Source organism: Heteronotia binoei, chromosome 21, assembly GCF_032191835.1.
Source record: "Heteronotia binoei isolate CCM8104 ecotype False Entrance Well chromosome 21, APGP_CSIRO_Hbin_v1, whole genome shotgun sequence".
NCBI classification, from domain to species: Eukaryota; Metazoa; Chordata; class Lepidosauria; order Squamata; family Gekkonidae; genus Heteronotia; species Heteronotia binoei.
The window spans coordinates 82,973,577-83,000,103 of NC_083243.1; the positions used below are offsets into that span (position 1 = coordinate 82,973,577).

General features: G+C 43.5%; 1 protein-coding gene across 1 annotated transcript in view; it reads left to right on the plus strand.

The window, feature by feature from the left end:
- Window positions 1–26,527, plus strand: part of STARD9 (StAR related lipid transfer domain containing 9) — a 241,098-nt gene that overhangs the window by 68,216 nt on the left and 146,355 nt on the right. Inside the window, exons 4-7 of the mRNA XM_060262139.1 lie at window positions 1,600–1,716; window positions 2,888–2,920; window positions 3,018–3,079; window positions 14,222–14,334. Of these exons, the coding sequence (XP_060118122.1) occupies window positions 1,600–1,716; window positions 2,888–2,920; window positions 3,018–3,079; window positions 14,222–14,334 (325 nt within the window). The remainder of the gene's footprint in view (window positions 1–1,599; window positions 1,717–2,887; window positions 2,921–3,017; window positions 3,080–14,221; window positions 14,335–26,527) is intronic.

Sequence of the window (26,527 nt, forward strand, 5' to 3'; positions counted from 1 at the left end):
GTTCTACGGAAGACGCCTCTTCCCGGGCCACTGAGGGCCCACTCGACGAGGGCGGTGGCGACCTCGGAGGCGTTTATGAAGGGAGTTCCCCTGCAGGACATCTGTAGGGCGGCCACATGGTCCTCAGCGCACACCTTCATGGCGCACTACGCACTGGACTTGAGGCTCAGACAAGCTTCTTCTGTGGGCCGTGCCGTACTGCAGTCGGTTTCCCTTTGATGGACCGTCGTACCCTCCACCAGGTAGGCCTTGAGCTTGTTAATCTCCCACCAGTGTGATGCACAGAGACCACGAAGAAGATAAACAGGTTTCCTACCTGTAACTGATGATCTTCGAGTGGTCATCTGTGTAGTCACACTACCCGCCCGCCTTCCCCGCTGCTGACGGTCCCTCTGTGGGACTGACGCGGCGGCCAGAAGGAACTGGCGGGATGTCCACGGCCGTCCCAGTGGGCATGTGCAGTGGGGGCTTCTGGGCATGCGCACTGGGGCGGGGGCGCGGAAATCCACAGCTTTGAAGTTTACCGATCGAGATCGGCGCTGGCGCCTACTCCCACCAGTTGACTGCACAGATGACCACTCGAAGATCATCAGTTACAGGTAGGAAACCTGTTTTTTCAAACTGCATAGCTTCTTCCTTCATGACTCAGTGCTGCCTCCAAACTTCCAAAGAGCTGCATGCAGCCACTGTGCTGTCTTTAAGTTTCTGTGAGACTCCCATTAAGCCATAGATGGCCTGAATGGCTCTCCTTGTGGACAAGCACACCAGCGTGCTCATGCACTGTCTTACCTTCCCATCTGCTTACCTTCCCCAGTCTGCTCATTATTGGTAACCAGGAGGCTGTGTGGACTGCCATTAATTAAATTAAAAAGCAAGTAAATTTAGTTAAAGAGCCCCATGGCGCAGAGTGGTAAAGCTGCAGTACTGCAGTCGGAGCCCTCTGCTCACAACCTGAGTTCAATCCCAGCAGAAGCTGGTTCAGGTTGACTCAGCCTTTCATCCTTCCGAGGTTGGTAAAATGAGTACCCAGCTTGCTGGGGGGAAAGTGTAGATGACTGGAGAAGGTGATGGCAAACCACCCCGTAAAAAGGCTGCTGTGAAAACGTTGTGAAAGCAACGTCACCCCAGAGTCGAAAACGACTGGTGCTTGCACAGGGACTACCTTTACCTTTTTAAATTTAGTTGAAGGTAATTTAACTTTAATCAGCTAAGAAATTTAAGTGCTCCCTGAGAAATGTAAATGTCCCCCAACAACAACAACAAAAATTCTAGCTTCAGTCCAGCTGCCAGTTCCTCCAGTTTCAGCAACCAGAAGCCCTTCTTGTCGCCACATTGTACTCTGGAGCCAGTCCCTGGCACCCACCGCTGTTTTAAGGGTGAGTCCCAGGTGAGGCATGAGTTGCATGTCATGTGTTGTGTAAGAAGACCCTTAAACTTTCCACTGCATTTTTTTTATTCCTAAGCCCCTACATTGTCACTTTACTTGCTACTAATTCCAAAGTATTTGAGATTCCTGAATAATAAACATGTTCCCAAAGAATGTGATGAAAGATATATACTTATTAAGTGTAATTGTTTCTTTTCCTTGGTTAATTGCAGGTTTTTCAAGACCTTGGTACTTCAGTATTATCTGGTGCTTTTAAAGGATACAACATTTGTCTTTTTGCATATGGACAGACTGGTTCGGGAAAAACATACACCATGATGGGAACTCCAGTGAGCTACATCATTTTATTTCATTTTATTCTTTTATTATTTATTTGCCTGTAGTTTGGAGTCAACTCTCTCTACTATGTATTACTAACCAACATTTTCCAGTGGGAAGGTTTTCTTTTTATAGGATCCAGGATTGTAAGCTGGATATTACTTATCAGCTGATACTAACTCCCTTCTGCTGAAATGTAATAAAATGCTCATTCCAACAAGTGGCCTGATCAAGGCAATTTAAATAATCAGCCTTCTAAACAGGCTGATTTAAATATCTGATTCCAGTTTTCTAATACATGGCATTCCTGCATATTCATTCATTGTTACAACTCTGGAATTTAGTTTTGCTTTGAGACAGAGTAGCAATTGTGAAATCAAGTATTTCTGTGTACTTTCTCTGTTCACATAAAGATACTAAGTAAAAATATGCACTATACTCAAAACAATATGCGTTGAATCCAAAGTCTTGTACAAGGACTGAGTTCACAAAGGAGGAGCTTTCTTATCTGTCTTCCTTACAATACCCTGCTTCCCTTGTACAAGCACTACTGAGAGTCAAAAGAGCTCTCCAGAACAAAATGCCACAATGGATTGTAGCAAGATGTGAACTGACCAAAATCAACCATTCCAAAGAGGATAAAATGATCTTTTATAAGCTTTATTGTACTTTGATTTCTTAATATAGTAATCATCAGTTCTTTTCCTCAGACATGACTCTGTACAATGAGTAAATTACATGTGTGTAGGTATAGTTATTATCGTAGACAAACATGTAATTCTGTCAAGTAATCTGTGGTGTTAACTGTCTGGATTCATTTTGACTGCACATGTTGAGCCCTGAAAGCCATGTTGGACATTGTGTGTTGCTCGCTCTTGTGGTATGCATGAAGCACTCTTCAGTATATATGATACAAATAACTATGTTTGGATAGTAAGGAGTTTGTTCTTTCCAGCCAGCCATTTTTATAATCTGACTGGTACTAAAACCAGAATTGTTAGTTGCTGTGACTTATCAAAACAAATGATGAATTCCCATAACCAATTTTAAGCTTTCCACATTGTTAAAACATATTACCAGAGAGCTCTTGCAATTATGGATTTTCAGTAAATACTATAGTGACCTTAATATTCATAAATGGACAGGAATCTTACGTTATTTTTTTTTTTTTTGCATTTCAAGGCATCTGTTGGATTAACTCCACGTATATGTGAGGTACTTACGTTATTAAGCTAAATATTTTGTGTTGTTTAAATTTATCTGATCATTTTGTCTCAAATAATTAAAAAATGTAAATGCTTAATTTGTATAGGGGTTGTTTTCAAGGGAAGATGACTATTTAAAACAGCCAGCGTCTTGTAGAGTGGAAGTCAGGTAAGTGTGCTTCTCTCTCTCATTGTCATGTAGAAGTGATAATGTCAAATTTTGGAAAATGTAGGCATGGAATACATATATGCTTATCCGTCTTGAGGCACTTACACATAAGGAGAGCTGCCCAAAAAAGTTCTTCTGCTTGTAATTTTAAATCAAGGATATTGTGAGTGCATGGTCCATTTTCCCAACTGTATAGTATATTTTTTTCTCCCAGACTAGTGGCTCAAAAGGACAGCTGCTATGTTTGCTGTGCTCTTTGATTTCTGAGATTCATGTGGAATGTATGTAATTTGTAGAACAATACTCCTATTCATGGGTCTCCTATCCAACAATTTCCACATTAAGAAATCTTACATCTTAATGCCAGGGTATTCTAATATGTATGATTTTGGGCTTAGAGAGGAAAATATTCTAGCATGGTAAAACTATTTTTTAGGGAAAATACATTGCTCCTGATGAATAGCCAATCAATTTAGAACTGACAGGAAAAGAAAAACATGTTTTATCTGAGTGTTCTCTGTTGATATCCCTAACTGATAAACCATTTCCAAATTTAGATGCAGAAGCGGAACTCTGCTAGTCATAAAACATAAATCTTTGTAAAGTCTTTTTCCTAATTAACCTTAATTCTTGTTTTCAAGTGAATGGACTTACATTGGAGTGACTCTGCATAGGACTGTACTGTTAATTAGACATATTTTTAATACAGTTATGACATTGAGTTTGTGCTTTAGGATTTACTTGGGTCTTTTAAAATTTGGACTAAGTCCAGCTGTCATTGGACATTTCAACATTACACAATGTATAGGACTTATATAATGATTAGGCTTTGTAGAATCTTTCGGGCTCAAGTGCCGTGTTCTACTGGAGAAAGTTTTTCTTTCAGACGTTTCCTTATCACTACCCTTCCAGGAAGCCCCACCAAACAATGGGCACATCCACAAACCAATTGCCCTTTCATCACACCCCCTCCAGCCTAGAAATAGCAGCTCTCCAGCAGCCCTGGCCCCACTCAACGCACAGCAGCCAAGAAGGTCAGAGCGCCTGCTCCGGCTGCAACGCCACTGAGGATGTTCTCCGCAGCTGAGAACGAAACGTCTGGAAGAAAAACTTTCTCCAGTAGAACACGGCATTTGAGCCCGAAAGATTCTACAAACCCTAATGATGTTACCAGCCGTGAAAACCTGAAATCTTTGACTTATATAATGCTTTAACATCATCACATAGTGATGAGTTGAGTTTTTAGCACACAGAAATAATTTAATAAGCTAAGAAATAGCTTTGATGATTCAGTATGTTAATGATGCTTTAGTCAAGCAATCTAACCTTTGGTTTTGTGTGGGGATGGTAGCCCACTCCTGTACTCAACAGCTCCATAGGGGACTGGAGCAGCACACAGCCTTGACCAGGCACTGCTGAGTCAGGCAGCCTGTACTGTTGCTGTGGAGAAAGGAGCAACTGTAAGGCCATGCCCAGAAATGTACCAGCAGTGGTTTCAGAGCCTATCAGGCTCAGCTCACATCTCAGCGAAGAGGCAGGGCTCAGGCAGCACACTGCAACTGACAACAGACTGGAGAAAAAGGCCAGCTGTGTTGAGGGGATGTGGCTCAGTGGAAGAGCCTCTGCATGAAGAGGGCCCCAGGTTCAATTCCTGGCATCTCCATCTCATAAGACCTCATAAGCGTTCTATAGGATGTTGTGACGGAAAGCAATGGGTTAACCATAATCTGAAGACGCACAGGGCTGCGTCAGGTGACCTGAGGGTGGGGGCAAAGTGCTGAGAGCTCTCAGGGAGGGAAAAGTTAGTTGAGTGAGAGAAACTGCTGAGGCAGGAGTTCAGTCAGTTGATGTCTGACAGAGTGGAGGCCTGTCAGAGAAGTCTGTCAGTGGGGACCTGACAGAGACTGAGAGGGTCAGTTAGTGCCGGCCAGAAGGGCTGAGAGGGCAGCTGATCCTGTGAAGAAGCTGGAGACGGAGACGGGGAAGTCTTCCAGAGACTGCCAGCTGGACAAAACCAGCCAAGAGGGCTGTGTGTGTGTGAGTCAGTTAAGACCGGAATGGTCACAGACACCAGGAAACTACTCTAAAGATCTAGTGAGGAGGTTGAGGGAGTGGATGTGGGTCTGAGACACCAAGAAGGGCTGAGAGGAGAGACTCCAGTCGAGGGGTGAGACTAGACACATCAATCCCAAGAGGCCAGACCTTGGCTAGAGGTGGAGAGTGAGTTATAGGAAACTGTGAACCGTGTAACTGTGAAAGATCCAAGAAAGAAAAAGTGATTGTAAGCTTGAAACAACTGAACAACATATAAGCCTGTGTAAATATCTCAGATATCCCCAGTTTAAGACTTTTTGTTACAATAAATCTGTGGTTTAAGTTAAAGTTCTCGTGAGCCTATACATTGTGTGGGAAGAATAAACAAAGCTGCTGTGGTCCCATCAACAGAACAAGTAAAAATACCCCGAAGAGACTAAAATATAGAGATCCAGTGAGGCCCTGAGGCGGGCGCTGCTATAATTGGTTGCCAGTGTCGGGATTTCGAAGAAAAACCTCAAAATAAGTGTCACTAAGACACACAGAAAGTAGAGGGACACTGCAGTAAGGGAATTAAAACAGTTTTGTGAAAAATTCCTGTCAGAAATGGCTCCTCCTAAGAGAACTACCACAGCCACGGGGGATGGGCAGACACAAGAAGAGATTCCTGAGGAGAATCCTAGTCAGAGCATAGAGGCTATGAAAATACAGTTGGAATTGGCCAGAATAGAGGCAGAAAAAGAAATTCAGATGGCCAAGATTCAAGCAGAGGGAGAACACAGAGAAAGAGAGAAAGAATTGCAGATGGCTAAGCTGGAATCAGAGAGAGAACAAAGAGAGAGAGAAATACAGATGGCTAGGCTGGAATCAGAAAATAGAGAGAGAGAACATGAGGAAAAAATGTACAGTTTGAAACGCCAGGAGATTCAGGGAAGGTCTGAGTTTCAATGTGATACTAGAAATGAGAGGCGCCTCACAGTAGAACAAAAGAAATTCCCTAAGTACCAAAAAGGGGATGATGTAGAAGCTTTTTTGTTTAATTTTGAAAGAACATGTAAAGATTTAAGAGTTGCTGATGAGGACAGAATGATTTATTTGAGACCTCAGATCTGTGGAGAGTTGAGTGAAATCTACTCTGAACTGAGGGATGAGGAAACTTCTGATTATCAATTGTACAAGGAAAGGGTCAGAGTCCGCTTTGGCTTAACAGCAGAGCAAAGCAGGAAAAAATTTAGAGAAATCAGAAGAAAGCCTGGGGAAACATACTCTCAACTAGGTTGTCGGTTAGACAGAGCCCTGAACAGATGGGTGGAAGGGAGTAAAGTTTCCACTTTAGAAGACCTGAAAAACTTAGTGGGCTTGGAACAGTTTTATAACCAAGTCCCCCCTCAGTATAGGTGGGTTCTGAGGGACAAGAAATTTAAAACAGTAGAAGAAGCAGCTGTGATTCTAGATGAGATTGAATCAGATCTAGGGAGATCAATGTGGACTGCTCCAACTAAAAAACCCCGAGTCTGGAACTCTCCAGAGAAGTCTGGGGCGGGTAACAACAACCCTGCAAAGCAGTACAGTCCACCTCCATACAGGAAGACTCAGGCTGCTTGTTTCCAATGTGGGGCAATAGGGCACTATGCCAGAACTTGCCCAGAAAAAGGAAAAAAGACCCCACCAACTAAGACAGTTAAAATGGTGCAAGGTCAACAGAAAGAAGTAGAAACAAACCCCTCACTTCCAGAGAACACACCACCAGAAAGACCCAATAGTGTTCTGAAGGTGTGGAAAGTACAGGAAAGCTTGAGTGAGGAATATACTGAGACTGTGACAGTAAATGACGAGGAAGTCAAGGCTTATAGGGACACGGGCGCAGGTTTCCCTAGTACAGCCAGAATTAGTAAAAAGTCATCAGTATTTGCCTGGGAAATCTTACACCATAAAAGGCATTAAAGGACCTACATTTGAAGTGGCCCTGGCAGAAGTTCCTATCAAGTATAGAGAGTTCCAAGGTGATTGGATTGTGGGAGTCCTGAGTGACATAGGAACATCGCTTTTATTGGGCAATGATTTAGCTTCTGAGTTAAAGAGACAGCAAGCTAATCCTGTCAACATTGTTACAAGAAGCAGGCCAGAGGCAGCTCCTGAGGTGTGTGTACAGCAACCAGCAGAAGAAGAGGAAACAATGTTGCAGACCATCCCTGCTGCAGAATTCCTCAGAGAGCAGCAACAAGATGACAGCCTGAAGGAACTATGGCAGAGAACTGGGGTGAGTGATAATGAGATCACAATTGAACACCCATGCCAATTTAAAGTGATAGACCAGAAACTATACTGGGTGGCCTTAAAAAGAAAACATAACATAGTATGGGAAAGAAAGAAGCAATTAGTCCTGCCAAGAAAGTATAGGATGCAAGTGTTGGATTTGGCTCATGCATCACCCATGGCCTCTCACCTTGGCATCAATAAGACAAGGGACCGAGTGCAAGAACGGTTCTTTTGGCCAAATATGGGCAAGGACATAAGGGCTTTTTGCAAATCGTGTCAGGCCTGCCAAATGGTGGGGAAAGCTCTAGACAAAACTAAGGGTCTACTACAGCCAGTCCCTATAGTCACAGAAGCCTTTGGGAAGATAGGAGTAGATATTGTTGGTCCTATCTCCAGAGTGACCAGAAGGGGAAACAAGTACATCCTGACCATCGTAGATTATGCCACCAAGTTTCCAGAAGCGGTTCCACTTAAGGACATTGAGGCAAAGACAGTGGCGGAAGCCCTATTGACTGTGTTTTCAAGATTGGGTTTTCCAAAAGAGATGGTGACTGATTTAAGCACCACATTTATGTCAAATGTAATGCAAGAATTGTTAAGAGCTTGTGGAATCCGGCATGTGACCACTACAGCATACCACCCACAAGCAAATGGACTCAATGAAAGGTTTAATGGCACCCTGAACCATATGCTAAAGACTTACGCATACAAGCATCCCAACGATTGGGACCAGAGGTTGCAACACCTGCTCTTCGGGTACAGGGAGGTACCCCAAGAAAGTTCCGGGTTCAGCCCATTTGAACTGTTGTATGGAAGGCAAGCCAGAGGACCCCTTGATGTTCTGAAAGAGGCGTGGTCCGGGAACGAGGACATCCAGGAGACAGATGTCATCTCTTACCTACACGAACTACAACAGCATCTGCAGGAGGTGAGGACGGCTGCTGCAGACAACATGAGAAGATCGCAACGACGGCAGAAGCAGTGGTACGACTCCAAGTCCAGAGACAGAGAGTTCAAGCCAGGAGACAGAATACTGGTGTTGAAGCCCAGGAAGAAGAACAAGTTAGATGTGGCCTGGGAGGGACCTTATACCATCGCCCATAAGGTCTCCAACATGAACTATGTAGTGAATCTAAGTGAAGATGGGGAACAATGTAAAGTGTTCCATGTAAACATGCTAAAACCTTATTTTGACAGGGGTAATTTGGTTTTAATTGCAAAGAAGGGAGTGAGTGAGGGAACTGAATTGTCGGCTTCAGCCGCGATATCGTTCACCAAAATCCCGGATGCAAAGATCAGGTCTAATGTGTGCCCGGCCTGATGCGTGGGAGTTGTGACAAATTGAGAGAGCCCCAGTGTTGCCATGGAAGACACTAGGTCCATCGCCTGAGTGGAGGCCATTTCATCGGCATGGACATTGAAGTCACCCAGGACCATAAGCCCCGGGAATTCCAATGCCCAGCCCGCCACTGCCTCCAATAGTGATGGTAAGGCGCTGGCTGGTGCGCTGGGCGAACGGTACAGCAGCCAGATCGCCAACCCCTCTCCAACATCCCACGTCAGGCCGGCACATTCAATGCCATCGATCCTTGGAGCCGGGAGAGCCCGAAAGGTGTAATCCTCCCGTATGAACAACGCTACCCCTCCCCCCCGCCCGTTGTTCCGTGACTGGTGAAAGACCGAGTAGCCTGGGGGGGTCATCTGGGAGAGAGCTACTGTCTCTCCGTCCCGCACCCAGGTCTCGGTCACGCAAGCCAGGTCCACATCCTGTTGGAGTAGGAACTCCTTGAGGGTCGAGGTCTTGTTGTTAATGGACCTGGCGTTGCATAACACCAGTGACGGAGACGGGCATTTCCTCTTGGTCCCACTACCTACCACCGTTGGGATGGGAAGTAGACTGGAAGGTGGCCGAGCACCGTTTTGTCTCTGTCTCCTTCTCTTGTGTGTCTGTCTATTCCCACCGTCATATCTTCCCCTCCCCAGGAGCACTGGAATCCCCTGGGCAGGCATCCGCACTTGTCTGGATAGCACACAGTATAACCTCTCGCAATTGATCTCCTAATCTATCCCTACCTGTCGTTTAGCTTATCCCTCCCCTACCAACTCCTCCTATTCTTAGCTGCTAACTCACTAATTACATCTTAATTTAATTAATTTAATAACCCAACCCAATCTCCCCTTCTGATCAATTAATAAGAAATTATAAATTCAATCGATTCCAGCACAGTTAATAAATAAATAAATACTCCCTCCCACCATTCCTAGTTACTGTGCTAAAATTTGTAAATATAGATATATATAAATTAATATATAAATATATTATACATAATCAATCATTAATTAATTGACTAAAATCAAATAAATTAATTAATAACAGTTTTAGTGAAATTCATTAGCGGTTAGCAGTCAGTTGGTTCCTAGTTTATAAGTCCAAATAATCAGTAGAGGGTGGTAGTATATATTGTCCATGGGGTGCAGATGCTGAAGTCATAGGTTAGTCTTGGGTGCTGATAAAGTGCAAGTGCCAGTGCAGTTGGTGTGTAAACACATTTCTTTTTCCAGTCCCTTGTGGCTTGACAAGAAAGAATACTTCGCAGCCAAGATTGCATCTGCAAAATCGCGCCCAGCACAATTGTTTAGAGTAATTGGAGATCTTATAACATTGCCACAAGGCAAACCAAATATTAGGGAATTAGAAATAGGCTGTGAGGCATTTGCGAAATATTTTGCAGATAAAATCTCGTCGCTCCGCCAAGACCTGTCTATCACATTAGACACAGTAAGTGAAACTGAGGCTCCGCGCCGGTCTTCAGATTTAGTACTGGACCACTTCGACCCACTCAGCCTGGAGGAAGTTGATGGAATTCTCTCTGCTGCTCACCCAACAACATGTGATTTGGACCCTTGCCCCTCTTGGCTGATTAAATCCTGCCAGAGGGAGCTTAGATGTCCTTTACGGGACATCATAAATAGATCCCTCCTAGAGGGGCATTTTCCAACGCCTCTGAAAGAGGCTTTGGTCCGCCCCCTCTTGAAAAAACCTACAGCAGACCCGGCCGAATTGGCAAACTACCGACCGGTGTCCGACTTACCATTTTTAGGTAAAATTATCGAGAGGGCAGTGGCGTTGCAGCTACAGAGATTTCTAGATGACGCTTCTGTCTTAGACCCGTGCCAGTCTGGCTTCCGACCGGGCCACGGGATGGAGACAGTCCTGGTCGCCTTGGTGGATGACCTCCAGCGGCAACTGGATCGAGGCGGTGCGGCAATACTGATGTTATTAGATTTGTCGGCTGCATTTGATACAGTCGACCATCGGTTGCTGATCCACCGCCTCGCCGACATAGGGGTTGAGGGGCTGGCCTTACAATGGCTTTCCTCCTTCCTCATGGGTCGGGGACAGAGGGTGGCGATTGGGGGTGAGCGATCCCAGAGGCGTACACTAGACTGTGGGGTGCCCCAGGGAGCAGTTCTCTCCCCGATGTTATTCAACATCTATATGCGCCCCTTCGCCCAGATTGCCCGGAGATTTGGGCTGGGTTGCCATCAATACGCAGATGACACCCAGCTCTATCTACTAATGGACGGCCGGCCCGCCTCCGCCCTGGGGAACCTGGACCGGGCTTTGCAGGCTGTTGCAACGTGGCTTAGACTGAGTGGGCTGAAGTTAAATCCAGCGAAGACAGAGGTTCTCCATGTGGGTCGTGGCACTCTGGGGAAGGAAATATCTCTCCCGGCCTTTGACGGGGCGCCGCTGAAGACGGCGCAGCGGGTAAAGAGCCTGGGCGTCTTACTGGAGCCTTCATTATCAATGGAGGCCCAGATAACAGCCACTGCCAAATCAGCATTTTTCCACCTGAGGCGGGCGAGGCAGTTGGCCCCTTTCCTAGAGCATCAGGACCTAGCAATGGTGATCCACGCGACGGTCACCTCAAGACTGGACTACTGTAACGCTCTCTACATGGGGCTGCCTCTGTACCGGACCCAGGAGCTGCAGCTAGTGCAGAACGCGGCGGCCAGGCTGTTACTTAGTCTCCCAAGATGGGAGCATGTACGGCCAAGGCTGCGAGGACTGCACTGGCTGCCAATCGTATACCGGATCCAGTACAAAGTGCTGGTCATAACCTTTAAAGCCCTATATGGCCACGGACCGACCTACCTGAGGGACCGTCTCTCCCCATATGAGCCCCAGAGAGCACTGAGGTCAGTGGGGAAAAGCAGACTGAATACCCCTGGGCCAAAAGAAGTCAAACTTCAAAGCACCCGCACTCGGGCCTTTTCCGTTGCGGCCCCACAACTCTGGAACAAACTCCCAGAGGAGGTGCGGGCCCTGCGGAACTTAGACCAGTTCCGCAGGGCCTGCAAGACCACCCTCTTCAAACAGGCGTTCACCAATAACTGAATTAATGTTTACCGCCAGACTAATAACGGTTACCGCCAGTGTTGATTTAGGAATGTTTTAATTATTGATTGATTTTAATATGAATTTTAATGTGATTTTAATGTTTTTAATACTGTATTGTTTATTTGAAATGCTGTTAGCCGCCCTGAGCCTGCTTCGGCGGGGGAGGGCGGGATATAAATAAAATTTTACATTACATTACATTACATTACAGTTTAAAGGACCAGGCAGTAGGTGATGTGAAAGACCTCTTCCTGAAACCCTGGAGAGCCGCTGCCAGTCTGAGTTGACAGTGCTGACCCTGATGGACCAATGGTCTGATTCTGTATAAGGCAGCTTCTTGTGTGTTTCTTGAGCCAAGAGTTGTGGCTTGGTTCTCCTGGATCCTTTGCATGCCAACATAGCAGCCTCTTTATGTCTCATGGGAGGATGGGGTTGGAGATGGGAAGGTCCAGGCATGGTGACCCTTGACCCAGATTCCTTTCACTCACTGTGAGCCCACTTCTGAAAAGAGGGCATTGGGGGAAATCCAGGATCAGCCTTCCCTTATACCATCCTTTATTAGGGCAGCCCAGGGAGAGTTGAGGATAAAGGGCTGGGTCATGCCTCCCCAGACAAAGGACTGGCACAAGACCAGAGAGAAAAGGCTCAGGGTGCAGCTTGAATCCCTCTGTTCTCCCTAAACTGATTCCCAACTCTGGACTTGGTTCTTGTGGCCCTTTCTTGCATGCCCAGGGAGATACTGATTGCTACTTCGAAGTCAATTGGCAATTTTTCTCCAGGCTGGTTTGGCTGGGGATCCGGGAGGTTTTGCCATCTTCTGTGCATGGAGCGTGGGTTGCTGGGGATTTGTGTGGAGGGGAGGTATTTGTAAAATTCTTGCATTGTGCAGCAGGTTGATTAAATTATCTTGGAGGTACCTTCCAACTCTATGGTAGTTGCAAAAAAAAAAAAAAAGAAAGTCAACTTCAGTGCACTTCTTTGCGGATGTGGGGTGTAATATGTTCATAAGGCCCATACACATAAATCCAGTGTGTATCAGCCCAAATAATGTTTTCAGTGTCCTGATATAAATGGACTATCAATAGACTTCCCAATTTTCCAGACCTGGCAGGGAATTCCTCTCCCTCAGTCTCCTGCCCTAGAGAAATTGAGGCATGGGAGAAAACATGACCTCCGTAGAGGCACTCTAGAAATTTCACTTAGTTTCTGTGAGTGTTATGTTAGAGATTAGAGGAAATTCTATGAATGTCTTCCTAGAAGTGACATTGCATCTACCCTCTCCAGGAACTGCCTCCCAAATCTATTAGTATTTCTCTAGGTGGTGTTGGGATTAGAGATGGGCATGCAGGGAAAATGGTGGTTCATGGTTTGTTTGATTTCATGGTTTGTTTGATTCAGGAAGTATAGAACAGCCCCCTTGTGAGTTAGAGCTGCCAGGCTCACTAGGAGTCTTCAGCAGACTCTCCCCCACCTGCCCTCCAAGTCTGGTGAAGATTGGATCTGGAATGTTACAGCCCACCAAGGCAGATGACCCCAGAAAAGCTGAGCTTCAGCTCTCATGACAATGAACTCTTTTCTCTTCATGCTTCAAAGGGAAAGCAACTGGGTCAGGGTGTCTGCTTCCAAAGAGCAGAGCGGGGGCCCTGTGATTGGCTCCCAGAGCTGCCAATCAACCTATGGACAACTGTTATGAGTATTTCTAGGGCTCTCAGAAGTGTTGCCTAGGAATTGATTGACTCAGTGCCAAGCAGTCTTGTAAACAAACCATGAAAATGAAACAAATGATTCACTGCAAAAGAAATGTGTTTTGTTTCTGGATCGGGGATGACACAATTCCATGAATCTGTTCTAGTCAGTTTCGTGTAGTGGTTAAGTGCGTGGACTCTTCTCTGGGAGAACCAGGTTTGATTCCCCGCTCCTCCACTTGCACTTGCTGGAATGGCCTTGGGTCAGCCATAGCTTTTGTAGGAGTTGTCCTTGAATGGGCAGCTGCTGTAAAAGCTCTCTCAGCCGCATTTACCTCATACCTGTTGTGTGTGTGTGTGTGGGGGGAAGTTAAAGGAGATTGTGACTGGTCTGAGACTCTGAGATTCAGAGTATAGGGCAGGATATAAATCCAATATCTTCTAAATGAAGCACAAATTGGCCCAATTCATGCATGAATCATGATTCATTTATTGGTTCATGGCCATCCCTAGTTGAGAACTCTAGAGATCTGTTATGTGGCTTCAGCTTTCATATGTTGAATTTTATATGAGTAAACCTTACATAACTGCTGTGACTACGTATAGATATTTGGCAGTCCTGGATGCTGGATCAGTGTGCCCATAGGACAGGATAGAAAAGCACAATCTTGCCTCCCCGCTGCACATACTGTTAGAATGATTTATGTTGAGTTGGCCCTGATCCTTATATCATTAATTCTTTTTCTTCCCCCCTCCCAGTTTTCTAGAAATCTATAATGAGCGAGTCCGAGATTTGTTGAGGCAATCAACACATAAAAAACCATACACACTTCGTGTTCGTGAGCATCCTGAGACAGGGCCATATGTACAAGGTTAGTGATTTTTAAGAAGATTGCAGGACAATATTATGTGCATACTTAGGACTTCTTTCTTTCTTTGTTGCACATTTCTTTGCTTCTCTTTGGTCATTTTATCATTCGTTTAAAAAAAATTGTAGAAAAAACTAAGAGCTTAAATTCTGTGTGTTGCTTATAGATTTCTAACAGTAATTACTTCTGGTTGGTATTTTTAGTGTACCGATGTTCTAGAAAAGTAAATAAATAGACATGGTTGCAAGTGAGGTTCCAGAGGTGTGTTTAATGCCTCCAGACAAATCCAGTTGAGTTCAGTGGGATTAAATTGGCACAAATCTACATAGGACTGCACTATAAAATACTTCTGAGCATTCCTAGAACTGTGAAAGACAGTTTTCATAATTTGAAAGAAGGTATAGATTCTGTCACTGTGGCAGAAACACAATAGACAGAACATCACTGTATTAATTATTGATTATTGTGCTGATGCTCCCATAAGTGTGCATGTTTAATGGCAGCATTTTTTGTGGTTTTGTTGTGACATTTGGAATCCAGTAATTGTATCTGTTGGCATTCATTCTGCTGAATGAATTCTGTTTTAAGCCTAACTAAAATAATACATGGATGATACAAGTATTCTCCTGCAGAAGTGTTAAATAACACATCTGGATAGAGTTGAATATTTATTGATATTTCAGATTCCCGTAGAACTGCAGAGGTTTTAAATATTGTATGAATAATAAATCCTGTGAAAGTTAGTTCTACTAAACTATCTTCTAAAAATAATAACAGTGTCTAGTAATAAATTAGAGACTACTTCTATAATATAGTGGGTTCTGTGCATGGAGGAGTTGCCAGTTGAGTGATCCTAAGCTGTTTAATAGACGTGCTCTAGGATAGGGTTACATTACAAAACTGGGGATGGGGCCTACCGGCCCAACTTATATACATCCTTGGATTCCCGCACTAGCACATCATTGGGTCATTCAAACCGGTGGGGGCTTGTGATTGGTCTAGGGCTGCAGAGATTTGGATCCTGCAGCCCTTTGTTCCCAAGTCCCGAAGTTCAGTCCTTATGGCTCCAATGAGCCCGGCAGGCATGCCCAAAGTCTTCACTTGAGTCCACATACATAACAACATCCTTATACACTTATTTAATTAAGGTGTTCTTAAGAACTTAAGGGAAGCCATGCTGAATCAGACCAATGCTGTATCCATCCAATACTCTGTGTCCCCAATGGCCAAAACCAGGTGTCACCAAGAGGTCCACCAGTGGGGACAGAACTCTAGAATCCCTCCCACTGTGGCCCTTCAAGCATCAAGAATACAGAGCATCACTGCAATAGTGTTCCACTTGTACCTTGTGGCTAATAGCCACTGAGAGATCTCTACTCCATATGTTTATCCAATCCCCCTTTGAAGCTGTCTGTGTTTGTAGCTGTCACCACTTCCTGTGGCAGTGAATTCCATGTGTTAATCACTCTTTGGGTGAAATACTTCCTTTTATCTGTACTAAGCCTACTGCTCATTAATTTCATTGAGTGCCCATGAGTTCTTGTATTGTAAGAAAGGGAGAAAAGTACTTCTTTCTCTACTTTTTCTAATTATCCCTAGCATAATTTTGTAAACCTCTGTCATATCACCCCTCAGTCCTTGTTTCTCCAAGCTAAAGAGCTCTAACCTGTTTAACCTTTCTTCATAGGGAAAGTGTTCTATCCCCTTAATCATTTTAGTTCCCCTTTTCTGCACCTTTTCCAATGCTATTTCTTTTTTGAGGTGCGGTGACCTGAACTGTACACAGTGTTCCAAATGAGGATGCACCATTGTTGTGTGACGAGATCAGGCGGGCAAACTAGATGTGGTCAGAACCATGCAACAGAGTTCAGAGTCCAGTCCAAAGAGTCATGTCAGAGAGCTGTTACTAGAGGGGGTAGTCCAGAGAGCACAGTCAGGTGGTCCGGGGGTCACACTCTAACAGGGTTCACAAAACCAAAGTCAAAACTGGTCCAAGATCACATGGGAGTGGCAGGTCCAATAGCTGTGGTTGCTGAGTTTAGCAGAGTGATTTGTTGCTTCCACAAACAAGCAAACCCCCTGAGCTGGTTTTATTGGCATCCACTAATGAGCCTTGTTAGCAGCTGGTAGCTAAAGTGTAAACTCTGCACCGACTCCAAGATGTTATTGGCAAGAAGATGGCAATGAGCCAGGAGTTGAGCACTCTGTCGTATTTCTTGCAATTTCCTTCTTAGCCGCTGCCTTTGGTGGTCAAAGGGTGGAGGTGAGCCTGGTGGACTGCTAATGCTTAACTGAGGTTCACCTTCTGCATTAGGACTGGATGCTGGTGTCTCTGAGTTAGCTGCTGATTGTGAGCCTTGATGACCCTGCAGCTCCTCTTCCAGTTTGTCATCTGCCAGTTTAGACCTGACCACACAAACTTCCTCTTCTGCTGATCAGTGTGCTTCTCCTGAGCAGTTGCTGCTGAGCTTCAGCTGACCTGTTTCTCCTGAGCAGTCCTTGTTACTGCAAAGCTCTGACTGGCCCATGACAACCATAGATTTATACAGGGGTATTATGATACTGCCTGATTTGTTTTCAATTCCCTTATTAATAATCCCCAGCAAATCATTTGCCTTTTTTATTGCAGTCACACAGTAAGTCAACATTTTCAGTGAGTTATTCTCCTGGGCAGTTACTGCCAGTTCAGACTCCATCAACATGTATTTATTGTTCGAATTTTTGACTCAGTGTAATTACTTTGCATTTGCCCATGTTGAACCTTATTTGCCACATTGATGCCCACTTGTCCAGCCTCAACAGATTCCTCTGGAGCACCTGACAGGCCTCTTTGGTTTTCATTGCTGTAAACAACATATGGCCATCTGCAGACTTAGCTTATTCCCAATTCCAAATCATTAATGAACAGGTTAAAAAACACTGGACCTAGTACCAAACCCTGCAGTACCCCACTGCTTATCACCTTTCACTGCAAAAATTGCCCATTTATACTCGCTCTCTGTTTCTTGTTAATTAACTGGTTTTTAATCCACAAGTCCTCTGAGTTTACTACTGAGTTTACTTAGGAGCCTCTAATGAGGAACTTTGTCAAAGGGTTTCTGGAAGTCTAGATAAACAGCATCTATTGGCTCACCTTTGTCCACATGGTTGTTCACCCCTCAAAGAACTCAAAAAGGTTGATGGGACAAGAACTTCCCTTGTGGAAATCATGCTGATTCTTCTTCAATAACTTTTGTTCATCAATGTGCCTACTATTTCTAACTTTAATAACAGATTCCACCAACATTTGACTGACCAGCCTGTAATTTTCCAGATCTTCTCTGGAATATGTTTTAGAGATGCAGTTTACATTAGCTATCTACCAGTCCTCAGGAATGGAGGCAGATTTTAGTGATAGATTGCATTTTTTTTGTCAGGAGATCCACAAGTTCACATTTGAGTTTTTTCAGAATGCTTGGATGTACACCATCTTATCAGTTTTTAATTCGCCCATCACAGGATCTCCTCTCTCATCACCTCAATCTGACTCAGGTCTTTCAACACCCTTCCTAAAATTGATGGTTAGGGAGTGAGCAAGCAGCTTCCATCTTTGACAGTGATGACAGAAACCCCACCAAAAGCATTCAGCTTCTCTGGCATTTCCTTATTATCCTTTAGTATTCCTTTCACTTCTTGCTCATCCAAGGATCCCACTGCCTCCCAGGCTGGGTTTTTTTTGTTTTGTTACTAATGTGTTTGAAGAAATCTTTGTTATTGGTCTTTGTTTTTTGCAATACATTCCTCATAGTCCCTTTTTGACTGTCTGATCACTAATTTGCTTTTTATTTACCAAAGCCTGTGCTCCCTTTTATTTACCTCACTTGGGTTGGCCTTCCAGTGCTTAAAGGAATCCTTCTAAGCTTTTACTGCTTGCATTACTTTGTTTGTTAACCATGCAGACCTTTTAAAATACCTATTTGTACCTTTCCAAATCTATGGTATGCATTTTATCTGAGGTTCCAGTATTGTAGTTTTAAATAGTCTTGAAGCTTCCTGAAGGGATTTGACCCTCCTTACCTTTCCTTTCAGTTTCTTCTTCACAAGGCTTCTCATTTGATAGAAGTTACCCCTTTTAAAGTTAAAGGTGGTCTTTTGAGGCTACTCCTTCCTTGAAGTTTTTTAAGCAGATTCTGTGAATTAGGCAGATCATGAGAGGAAGGACAGGAAGGCTTGCGTCAGTGCTTAGTTCTTGTGACCCTTTCTTACTTGCCCAGATAAATGCTAATTGACACTTTGGGGTCAGTCAGAAATTTTTCTTCAGGCCAGTTTGGCAAGGGATCCTGGAGGTTTTTGCCATCTTCTGGGCATGGAGCAGGAGTCATTAGGGATTGTATGTGTGGCGGGGGAGGTATTAGTGAAGTTCCTGCATTGTATAGGGTGCTGGACCAGATGATCCTGGAGGAGGTTCTTTTCAAATCTATGATTCTAACAGGAATTCTAAGTGGGTCTCTTAAGTAATAAGATTCATTTATTCAGTAGATCTTAATCCCAGGAAGGTTTCTTTGGTTTGCAGTCTTACTCTCTCAGTAGTAAACATATATAGCAGCATTCATGATGTAAGTTTATGCTGCAGGCTAGAGATGGGCACAAACCAGGAAAATGGTGGTTTGTGGTTTGTTTGATTGTCCAAACTGGTGGCTCATGTTGGTTTGTGGTTCATTTGATTTCCTGAACTGGTTCATGATTCGTTTAGTTTGGGAGATGGTAGAACAGCCCACTCCCAAGTTAGAGATGCCAAACTTACAGAAAGTCTTCACCAGCCCTCCAAGCTTGGCAAATATTAGTTTTGGGATGTCCCAATTATAGCCCCTCCAAAGCAGGTTCTCCCAGGAAACTCAGCTCTAGCTTCAGGTTCAGTTCACGAGACAAGGAACACTTTCCTAGCCGAGAGGCATGTTTGAAAAATTGTCCCACTGTGTGTGGGGAAACTGAGTCCCTTAAAGTATCCCCTAAATCAGCCACACAGCAAACAACAACTGAACTAACTCTTTTCTTTGTGCTGCAAAGCGAAAGCAGTTGGTCAGGGTGTGTATTATACTGATATATAATCCGCTCCCATAGACCAGAATGGGAGCCCCATTGTTGGCTTCCAGAGCTGCCAATCAAGCTATGGACAACTGCTTTGGATGTTTCTAGGGCTTTCCACAAGTCCACCCCCAGCGTTGCCTAGGAACTGATTGAATTGGTGCCAGACTGTCTGGAGAACGAACTGCAAAACCAAAACATCCATGTAATGCAGTTCGTTTTTTGGTTCGGGAATGATGCAACAAAACAAACTAGTTTGAAATGAACCATGAACTGGCCCAGTTCATACTCGAACCATGGTTCATTTCTTGGTCTGTGCTGTTGGGTTTCTGATGCAATTTCACTTCCTGTTGTCATGAGTTAATTAAGTGTTTGTATATGCATGCTGATGTTTAGCCAGTGAGTAGGTAGAGCCAATGAGAATGTTTGCACGTACTTCCCGCCAAGGGTAGGTGTCAATATGCATAGTGACCATTGAGGGAGAGCCCTAATAGGCTAATCCATATATTTGGGTGGTGGTCTGAGGGAAACCATTTGGTCAGTTTTATTGCCCTTTGTGTTAAGCCCTTAGGTTTCCATGCAGTTGAAGTTAAGACTCGAGAGAGTCAAGATGTAGCCTAGAAGCTAGATAGGATAATGAATCCTTCTTTGTTTTCTAGAAATCCCAGTCATACCTTTTCCTCATTAGTAAAGTAAACTACTTTTATTCTTAAGCTAAACCGTGTGCCTGGCTGTTATTCGTGGTTCTCTCCACGTTACTCTGCTAGCAGTATGTCTAAACCCCAACATGTGCCCATCCCTACTGCAGACTTCGTGCTGTGTGAATGGAAACTTCTGGCTGTCGCTGTGATCACCGGTAGTGCTGGGGATATTCCAAGGTTATTCTGAAAATCCTGAGTTATTTCCAGGTTTGGTGTCAGAAACATTTCTGTTCTAATGATGATGACTTAAAAAAGGTAACCCCAGGATACTCTCAAGCCATTCTCTTTGTGGCAGGTGGTCCATAGTGGTTGGGAAATTCATGCAAAGAGTAAGACTTTTTTTGTGCTCTAATACCAAATTTAATGTAATTGGGATTGAGAGAAATGTATGCAAATAGTAGAGGCTAATCACCACCCTGAACTACACATTCAGAAGTATCTCTTGAGGATATTTCTTCATGTAATGTATAAATCAGCCCTTAAATAAAAATTGGTCATCAGAAAACTACTAGAAATATTTATCACTATCCTGAAATCCATGCTTTGCTATAGCATTTAACTACCCTTAAATTTGTTTGTTTTAGGTAGGAAGGGTGTTTTGTTTTTGGAAGATGTATAAACTCAGTCCCATACTGACTTATGAAAAATGTCTGTTCTGGTTTAGAGCTGACTTCCCCTTTTGGTCTGCACAACAACTCTGTGAGGTAGGTTAGACTGAAAGCCTGTGAGTGGTCTGAAATCACAGTGTGGGCCAAAGGAGGAGAGAAGCAACCACAGGGTATAATGACACAAAGTCCAGCCTGCAAAGCAGCCATTTTCTCCAGGGGAGCCGATCTCTGACATATGGAGAGCAGTTGGAATTCTGAGTGATCTGCAGTCCTCACCTGGAGAGTAGCAACAGTGGTTCCCCAGGAGGAAGTGGCTGGTTTGGAGGGTGGGGTCTATGGCATTGTATCTGTCTGAGGTTCCTCCCCTCCTGAAACCCTACTCTCTCCATGCTCCACCCCTCAAATCTCCAAGAATTTCTCAAGAATTTCTCAAATATCACCTTCCCAGCAGCAGTAACAGTGTTCTGTAAAGCAGTTGTAATTCTGAGTGATTTCTGGCCCGCATCTGGAAAGAGGCAGCAATGGTTCTCCAGGAGGAAGCGGGTGGTTTGGAGGGTGAAATATATGGCATTGTATTTGTCTGAGGTCCCAACGTGGAGTTGGCAACCAGAGGAGATCCGGGAAACTACAGGTCTGTCAGTCTGACTTCAATACCAGGAAAGTTGGTAGAAACCACTATCAAGGACAGAATGAGTAGGCACATTGATGAACATGAGTTATTGAGGAAGACTCAGCATGGGTTTTGTAAGGGAAGATTTTGCCTCACTAACCTGTTACATTTCTTTGAGGGGGTGAACAAACATGTGGACAAAGGAGACCCGATAGATATTGTTTACCTTGACTTCCAGAAAGCTTTTGATAAAGTTCCTCATCAAGGCTCCTTAGTAAGCACGAGAGTCATGGAGTAAAAGGACAGGTCCTCTTGTGGATCAAAAACTGGCTAATTAATAGGAAGCAGAGAGTGAGTATAAATGGGCAGTCTTCGCAGTGGAGGACGGTAAGCAGTGGAGTGCCTCAGGGCTCAGTACTGGGTCCCATGCTCTTTAACTTGTTCATAAATGATTTGGAGTTGGGAGTAAGCAGTGATGTGGCCAAGTTTGCAGATGACACTAAATTGTTCAGGGTTGTGAGAACCAGAGAGGATTGTGAGGAACTCCAAAGGGATCTGTTGAGGCTGGGTGAGTGGGCGTCAACGTGGCAGATGAGGTTCAATGTGGCCAAGTGCAAAGTAATGCACATTGGGGCCAAGAATCCCAGGTACAAATACAAGTTGATGGGGTGTGAACTGGCAGAGACTGACCGAGAGATCTTGAGGTCGTGGTAGATAACTCACTGAAAATGTCAAGACAGTGTGTGATTGCAATAAAAAAGACCAACGCCATGCTGGGAATTATTACGATGGGAATTGAAAACAAATCAGCCAGTATCATAATGCCCCTGTATAAATCGATGGTGCGGTCTCATTTGGAATACTGTGTGCAATTCTGGTCACCGCACCTCATAAAGGATATTATAGCATTGGAAAAAGTGTAGAAAAGGGCAACTAGAATGATTAAAGGTTTGGAACACTTTCCCTATTAAGAAAGGTTAAAACGCTTGAGGCTCTTTAGCTTGGAGAAATGTCGACTGCAGAGTGACATGATAGAGGTTTACATGATTATGCATGAGATGGAAAAGGTAGAGAAAGAAGTACTTTTCTTCCTTTCTCACAATACAAGAACTCGTGGGCATTCAATGAAATTGCTGAACAGTTGGGTTAGAACGGATAAAAGGAGGTACTTCTTCACCCAAAGGGTGATTAACGTGTGGAATTCACTGCCACAGGAGGTGGTGGTGGCTACAAGCATAACCAGCTTCAAGAAGGGGTTAGATAAAAATATGGAGCAGAGGTCCATCAGTGGCTATTAGCTGCAGTGTGTGTGTGTGTGTGTGTGTGTGTGTGTATATATATATATATATATATATATATATATATATATATATATATATATATGTATGTATGTATGTATGTATGTATGTATGTATGTATATGTGTGTGTGTGTGTGTATATATAAATTTTTGGCCACTGTGTGACACAGAGTGTTGGACTGGATTTGCCATTGGCCAGATCCAACATGGCTTCTCTTATGTTCTTAACTGTCCTTCCCAGCTGCAGTAGCAGCAATAGCAATATTATTACATAGGTCTAGGGGCTTGGACTGGGCATTGATGAGTCAGTCAGGACACCTGTTCAACTATCCGCAGTCTCTGTTAACTGATTTTTATTTCAGAACACAGAGCTCCACAGCTGACCAATCAGAGAGAGGGTGTTTGCAAGCAGGCAGCAGCCTGCCAGCCACACAGCACAGCTTTACCCCTATGTAAAAACACATTTTACCCCTTTTCTCACCCCCTTAGGGGTGGAATTTCTAAAAATTCCTTCTTAGTGGGTGCTTGCATCATGGAAGGAATGCAGTACCTGAATGTTGAGTTTCTAGGTCCAGGGGTCTGGGCTGGGCATTGATGAGTCAGTTAAGACACTTGCTTTTATATGTATCTAGATGGCATTCCAAGCTTTTCCTTCAAGAGAGACATTAAAGCCTTGTTTTGAGTGTATAGTCAATTCACAAGTATTGTTATGTATTGAGACTGGAACTTGGCCTTAGGGTCAAGCAGGGACTTGGCTGAACATAACAATAGCCACCTGGATTCTGTAAGGAGGCCAATCAGGGGGTCATTAGGTCAGCGGTGAACCTATAGTAAATCAGGGATGGCCAACGGTATCTCTCCAGATGTTTTTTGCCTACAGCTCCCATCAGCCTGAGCCATTGGCCATGCTGGCTGGGGCTGATGGGAATTGTAGGCAAAAAACATCTGGAGAGCTACTGCTGGCCACCCCTGCAAGTTGCGTGTGATGGGTTTGGGGTGGGTTTATTTGCATGCATATAAGCAGGGCCTTTGACCCTGCAAGTCAGCCCAGTTTCTACCTTGCTATGCTGAATCACTGAATAAAGAGCTGAATTCACTATCTCCTGAGTGTCCTCATGCTTCAAACCCAGTACGTTATAAGTATATAATAGATAAATAAGTAAAATCGTTTTACATCTTCAGACATTTTCCTCTGAAATATTTTGTGAGATTAACAGGATTCATTTATAAAAACCACTATTGTGTCCCTTGCAGGCTATATTTTATTTCCCAGTGGAAGTGTACATGTATGATTGCTTTTTCACTGGCAAATAAAATAACATCTATTCTCTAGAGATTGTAATGGTGTTTCCTGACTGCATCTATCATCAGAGCGAGTGGTCTATTATTTTCCCACTTTCTAATAAGGATTAGAGTAATGGCATAATAGGAACACTGGCATTTGTCCAACTTGTACAAATCCTGAATGGGGCACTCTGTATAAGGCTTTTGTTGTTTATTATTTGGGACTCATGATAGAGCCATAAATTCTATCATTTTTCTAAAGGACTACTTTTCCTAATAATACAGCATTGCAGTTCAAATTTTAGAAAGACTTGGCAGGCTGCCTAAAAAGTGAAATGAAACCTTTGTTTTATAGTGTCTTGTGACTGACTTTCAATGCTGTTGTGAGAGCAAACGTTTAATACAGCAGTTGCATATTTAAAAGATTTAAAAAGGTATATTATAGGAGATTTCAGATTATTATTTCGGAAGAATGTGGCTCATGTTCATGCAAATATATAATTTTGAATTATGCTTCATGGTGGCTAGTGAGTTTTAAAAAAAACACTATATCCTACTAGCTGGAATAGACACATTAATTTTAGGAGATTTTCAATATGAGGTAAACCCCAACGTAAGATTGTTGCCTCAGAGTCAAAATGATTTTGTGTACTTAAAATGCATATTTAAAAGCTTTAAAAAGGTATATTATAGGAGTTTTGAAATCAGTTATTATTTTAGAAGAATATGAATGTAATTGTCTGTTGTATTTCAACCAACTTCTTCAGATTAATGAAAATGAAAGGAGAGCAGCCTAGGTGGTGGAATTTTCATTCCATAATCAGATTCTATTTAACTCCATTTTACTATAAGCACAGCTTCTGAAATCAGTGCAGAAAAAACAGAGGGACTGTACTGTCTTCTCTTCCTTTCTCTTCCTTCTCATCATTCACATGCTCACTGGCAAGAGTCACATGGCTCTGCTTGCTCTCAGTTTTCCTCCAGCTGAGATTTAAAGGCACACATACAGTCCAAAACACAAGTTGTTTGGAAGGTTCTTTTAAGCCTTCCGAGGCTTAAAGGTGCGTGGTGGCTGTTGGGGTGGGGCTTCCACCCAGTGGCCAGCTGTCTGGCAGTGGGGAGGAACCTGCAAAACTGGGGGATCCCCCACCAGGACCTGGGGCTGGGAAGCCTAATTGGGCTAGACTTAGAAACTATAAAAGTAGGATCCTCACTCTTCTTCTCTGCTTCTGTAATTTTAGATAAAATACAGCTCATGAGGTGACATTACATAGTATGTTTTCCCTCCACTGCTTCTTTTAATTGACTGCTACTTGCAGAGGTCATAATTTCGCAACATGCTGCATGTAGTATACTTTTATTACTGCATTGTTTTAATTGTGTAATCCACCTTGAGTCTCTGTGAGAAAGACATATTCTTCAGTATCAGATTTCCCCACAGCTGCATTCCTGCTCATATGTGGCTTTCCCTGTCTTCCGCAGAACATTTTTCCTCCCAGGCATAAAACTACACTTTACTCCCTGTTGCTGAGTGGTTTCTGAATCCTGTTTCTGGAAAGTTTTTTTTTTTTAAGTCAGCATTGAAATGTCAACTTAGTCAGGAAATAGTTTGCATGTGGTGTTTTCAAAACCCAACTCCACCTCCACTGCAAATTTGCATGCTCTGCCCTCTGTACATCATCGTGCAACTTTTTCCTTTTTGTTTTGTCTATTGTTTCCATTCCTTTTCTTTATTTTTTAAATATTCCAAAGCAGTCACATTATTATGCTGTTTAGTTAGCATTCTTATGTTAGTTCTAGCTGCATGGAATTTTCTAAAAAAGACATCAGCACGACACACAGATGTAATGAAATCAGTCTATTTTGGGGGGTGGATTCTCAGTCTTCCCTGAGCATGCATGACGACTTCCCTGAGCATGCATGGTGACTAATACTTGAACATAGAGCAGAGCAATTAGATTAGACAGAAAATTTATGGAGGTCTGGAAACATAGCATGACAACTTTGAACAATGCAAACTGCAAAGCAATCAAATCCATAGGCCCAGGAAACCTAGTGCCCTCCATTATTGTGACAGGAAAATAGAACCATGCCATGCATGAAGGCATTCAAGTGGACAAATTTGCAGTTTGAATTCAATCAATCTGAACGAAAATCCTTGCATCATAATGCTACTGTGCATGCCGAAGGGGAGGGGGGGTAGCCAGAAAATACATGATGAGAGAAGAAAGGCAGCGGTAAGTGCAGAAATTATTCTGTGGATCAAACACTTGCAATAATAAAAGGAAACATTGCAGGAAAGTTCTTACTGTGGAAGAGAATTTCTGGTGGCGCTTCTGAGAGGTAAGAATATACTGAGGAATTGGGGAGAGAGAGGAAAAGAAAAAGAGGTGCCCTCATGTTCTGGCCTTAGTTGTGATTAAAATATACAAATTTGATTTAGTTCCACACTTCATGCATTCATAGTGTATATAATGGGTCCCTTCATGCTTCATGAGCACATACACTTTCTTACAGGTATTGTATTTCTGATTGCAAATCTTAATTTAAAAAAAAGTATTCAGCATTTGGATAGTTTCCAGAATATTATTAGCTGCTGCTATTTTTTTTTTTTTTAGGTTTTAGCCTTC